Source organism: Neophocaena asiaeorientalis, unplaced genomic scaffold, assembly GCF_003031525.2.
Source record: "Neophocaena asiaeorientalis asiaeorientalis breed wild unplaced genomic scaffold, Neophocaena_asiaeorientalis_V1.1 scaffold394, whole genome shotgun sequence".
Taxonomy (NCBI): domain Eukaryota; kingdom Metazoa; phylum Chordata; class Mammalia; order Artiodactyla; family Phocoenidae; genus Neophocaena; species Neophocaena asiaeorientalis.
Genome location: NW_020175404.1, coordinates 72568 through 76759, shown reverse-complemented (window position 1 = coordinate 76759; position 4192 = coordinate 72568). Strand labels below are relative to the sequence as shown.

Sequence of the window (4192 nt, the reverse complement as noted above, 5' to 3'; positions counted from 1 at the left end):
CAAAAAAAAAAAAAAAAAAAGGAAAAAAAATATATATATGATAAGGGGTTCCTATCCAATCCCTAGCCCTAACCCTAAACAGTGCCCTGACACATAACCTAACCCTAACCTGTACCCTAATTCTAACCCTAACCCTAACCCCTAACCCTGACCCTCACCCTCACCCTACTGTTTTTCCAAGTATAGTTCCTGCTTCTTCTTTTCTCAATTATTCTAACAAAGCCCACAAATGTCCTCAACAATCTGGCTTAAACTTTCTTGAAGTCCACACCCCATTATGAGCTTATGCTCTGGAACATTGATAAGGGGAAATACAGAGACCATCAGATGCACCTGTCCATGGGCTCAACATGAAGCCCACCACTATCTGTCATTCTCCCACCCATCACCCTGATGGGGAACTCTTGGTGTCATCACTGGTAACCTGCAAAGCAATATGACTTAAATCTCACCACTTCTTTTTCCCATCACCCATTGGGCATCTCTAATGGATATTCCCCCCAGCATTATCATATGATCCAGTCTCCAGACATAATTCCCTCCAATTTTCTCCACAAAGGAAAAATAACATTTTAGTGCTTATGGCCTAACTCATTTTGCCTAGGGGTAAAGAGACCCTAACAACACATCCCCAACCACTGAAACGTAAAGATACCGGTTATATTTCCTTCTATGTGAACAGGAATTGGTATGGGTTTCCTCCAGTCTACTAGCTCATGAAGGCCATGTCATATGCCAGTGTATCTGTTCAAATGCAGGCTCTGATTCCACCTGGTGAATAATGGGCTCACCTGGTTCTAGGTGTTGGATGCCATCCCTTCCCCTCCCCTGTCCCTCAGTGTATCAGCTCACGTTTCAGGTCCTGACTTTTCCTATGACTCTTGCTCATCCTGCTTTAGTTGACTCTCTTTATTATCTACATTTAGTCAGTAAGGTTATTATTTAGTTTTCTCTATTAATATTATTGAAAAAGCTAGAAGCAATAGGGTACATTTGGGAATATGTTCATGAAATAGTATGGAGGAAAGGGCTTTTCATAAACAACAGGTTCTACATTAGTAAATATGCAGGTGATATCGCAGGGCTGAGGAAGTGCTGATCTGCCACAGACCCGCAGGTGTGACATCTCAGTGAAGGAGTGGAGCCAGTGTTACATGTACAACTGTGTCAGTCAGAGAAGAGAACTCGGATTGGTCTTTCTGGTTCCCAGGAGAGATAACATCACTGATGACATTGATTACACATCCAACACTAATGGCAAACCCACTATAAAGTTCAGACATGCTGTTACTATCGTGATCCCCAGTTTACATCCTTGCAGACTGAAATGCAGATGGTGAGGCCACATCTTCAGTGCCCACAGTGAGATGGGATGGAGCTGTGCTCTGCTCTCCAGCACCATTTACTTATATGACCTCAGGCACAGTCCCAGGACTCAGTGTCCCAGGGACTCGGGAAAGCTGCTCTCAGGTGGACATTTCAAGGGAAACTGCTTCCTGAAGTGGGGGCTTTCCTCTGACCATGACACCCTCATACTCTGCAAACCATTCAACGTGAAGGTTTACTTCTAAAAATCTTGCATGTTCTCTCACCCAGTGCGGTGAGAACTGTGTTCCCTGAGCTCCAGTGTCACTGGCTGTGACAGGGAGAGTTAGAAATGAACACTTCTAGAGGGAGTGAGTCTGTGCACTGTGACCAGGTCACCTGCCCAGCATGTTGGAGTCCTGATGAGCTTCCAGGAGCTGTCTGTTCTTAGACCTTGGTAGCCCTGGAGATTCCTCAACATCCACCTGCAAGGAAGGAGCCCTGAAGCTCGCGGTGTTCCTGCAGACACTCAGTTGTGCACAGGGAAAAAGCAGGACAGGCTACTCGGCAAGTCAGCAATGCTGGGAAAGATGACCATGTCAGCAGAAATGACTACCTTGTCCACACAATTACCTGTGTGGTTAGTTGTAATGAACAAATCCACCTCCAGAACAACTCTTGAAAATATTTAAGCTGTTTCCGGTGAAGAATCGGTCATCCCAGTCAAGTCAGACAGTAAATGTCTTGTGAATTATGATGAACAGTGAATTTTACACAAATTTGTCTGAATTCAAATTGGTTATTACATGTATGTTTTGTTTCTAACATTTGAATATCCAATAAATAAGCATGAGCTAATGTGGAAAACCAAAAATAAGAGTTTGTGTCTGACAACTTGGAGCTCCCTGAAGGTGAGGTGGAGATTTGATAAGCGAAGATATGTACCTCCGTGGGATTAAAGTCTCTTCCCAAAATCTACCATTGAGACTTGAGCCTTGACCACAGCTGTTTCCCTGACCAGCCTTAAAACATCGTTTCATTCCTGGACAAAGAGGCACCCAGGAATGTGAGGGGGACCCCAGGTGGGCGCTGAGTTCTCTGAAGGCACAGTCAGCACCCTCCTCACAGGGGGAACCCCAGAGACAGGGGCCCCGTTTCACTACTTTTTACTTTTTATATAAAGTTCCCTCCCACATGAAAATATCCATGTAAGTCAGAAGATTCAAAAACATTTGAATTCAGGTATCTCCACATACTTGAAGACATTTTCTGGGATTCATTAATCTTACCCACAAGAAGATGAATCAGCTGTGGTTCTTCCTCTTCCTGGTGTCAGCTCCCAGAGGTGAGTGTCTCAGGGATTCAGACATGAACACATGGGGAAGCTGCATCTGAACCCATGAGTCACCGTGGTTCTCTCTGTCCACAGGTGTCCTGTCCCAGGTGCAGCTGCAGGAGTCGGGACCCAGCCTGGTGAAGCCCTCACAGACCCTCTCCCTCACCTGCACTTTCTCTGGATTCTCATTAACCAGCTATGGTGTAACCTGGGCCCACCAGCCTCCAGGAAAGGGGCCGGAGTGGGTTACTACCATGTGGAGCAGTCGAAGTACAGACTATAACTCAACTCTTTTTTTTTTGTTAACATCTTTATTGGAGTATAATTGCTTTACAATGGTGTGTTAGTTTCTGCTGTATAACAAAGTGAATCGGCTATACATATACATATATCCCCATATCCCCTCCCTCTTGCGTCTCCTTCCCTCCCTCCCTCCCTATCCCACCCCTCTAGGTGGTCACGAAGCACCAAGCTGATCTCCCTGTGCTATGCTGCTGCTTCCCACTAGCTACCTATTTTACATTTGGTAGTGTGTATATATATGTCCATGCCACTCTCTCTGGGACGAAATGAGAGAGTGGTATAACTCAACTCTTAAGTTGCGGCTCAGCATCACCTCCAAGAGCCAAGTCTACTTATCGCTGAGCAGCCTGACAACTGAGGACACAGCCGTGTATTACTGTGCGAGAGACACAGTGAGGGGAAGTCAGTGTGAGCCCAGACACAAACCTCCCTGCACGGAGGCACGTAACCACCAGGGGGCGCGCAGGACCCAACAAGTACAGGGCTGAGCCCCAGGAGCAGGTGCAGATGGGGGCTGGGAGGGGATTCTTTTTAGAACCTGTGCTTTCCTCTTCCTGCCCAGGAGCTCCACCAGAGACCCTCTTCTATTTCCTAATGTTTCATCGTTGTGGTTTATGTCATGCTCACAAAATTGTGTGTGCATATATATTTTTTAATTTTATTTTTTTTATTGAAGTAGGGTTGATTTTAAACACACACTTAATGCTCAGCAGTTACAGTTGTTTTTTCTGCTTTATTTTTCTTTTTATCAAAGGATCTCAATACAACACCGAGGCTCACCATCCTTTTCCCTGTGAGTCTGAATCTCGAAACTGGTAAACATCCTGAGAAGGCACATGAGATTTTTAAGCATTATTCATTTCAGTTTTTTTTTGTACATGTCGATGGAAGAGAAACACCCTCCTGCTTTCAGTCAACCTTCACAGTTTGAATTCTGTAGCTTGTTTGCTTTGGTATAGACACTAATGTCAGAATGTCCCAATACTTCATATGCAATGATCCTCACTAGTCACAGATCCCATATCTGCAAATTCACTTACTTGCTACCTTTTATTAGCACCCTAAAATAACTTTTGTCATTTCATGTTCATTCATGGAAAATTGCAATGTGGCCGGTTCTTTGAGTCACCCAAAGCAGACACACACACTTTCTCAGCTGAGGTCAGTCAAGGTGACACTTTCTTTTCTTGTTTCAACTACCATCATGGAAATGAGCACTTTCTGGGGTCAACCTAATGTCATGCTTTC

The 4192-nt window shown here is 44.8% G+C and overlaps 1 gene segment (V, D, J or C); it reads left to right on the top strand.

Annotated features, from left to right (window-relative positions):
• The first annotated feature begins 2604 nt into the window (after positions 1–2604).
• Positions 2605–3432, top strand: LOC112414487 (immunoglobulin heavy variable 4-59-like). The segment is given in 3 exon segments: positions 2605–2650; positions 2735–2917; positions 3221–3432. Coding segments are annotated over 3 exon segments (441 nt in total).
• The last annotated feature ends 760 nt before the right edge of the window (positions 3433–4192 follow it).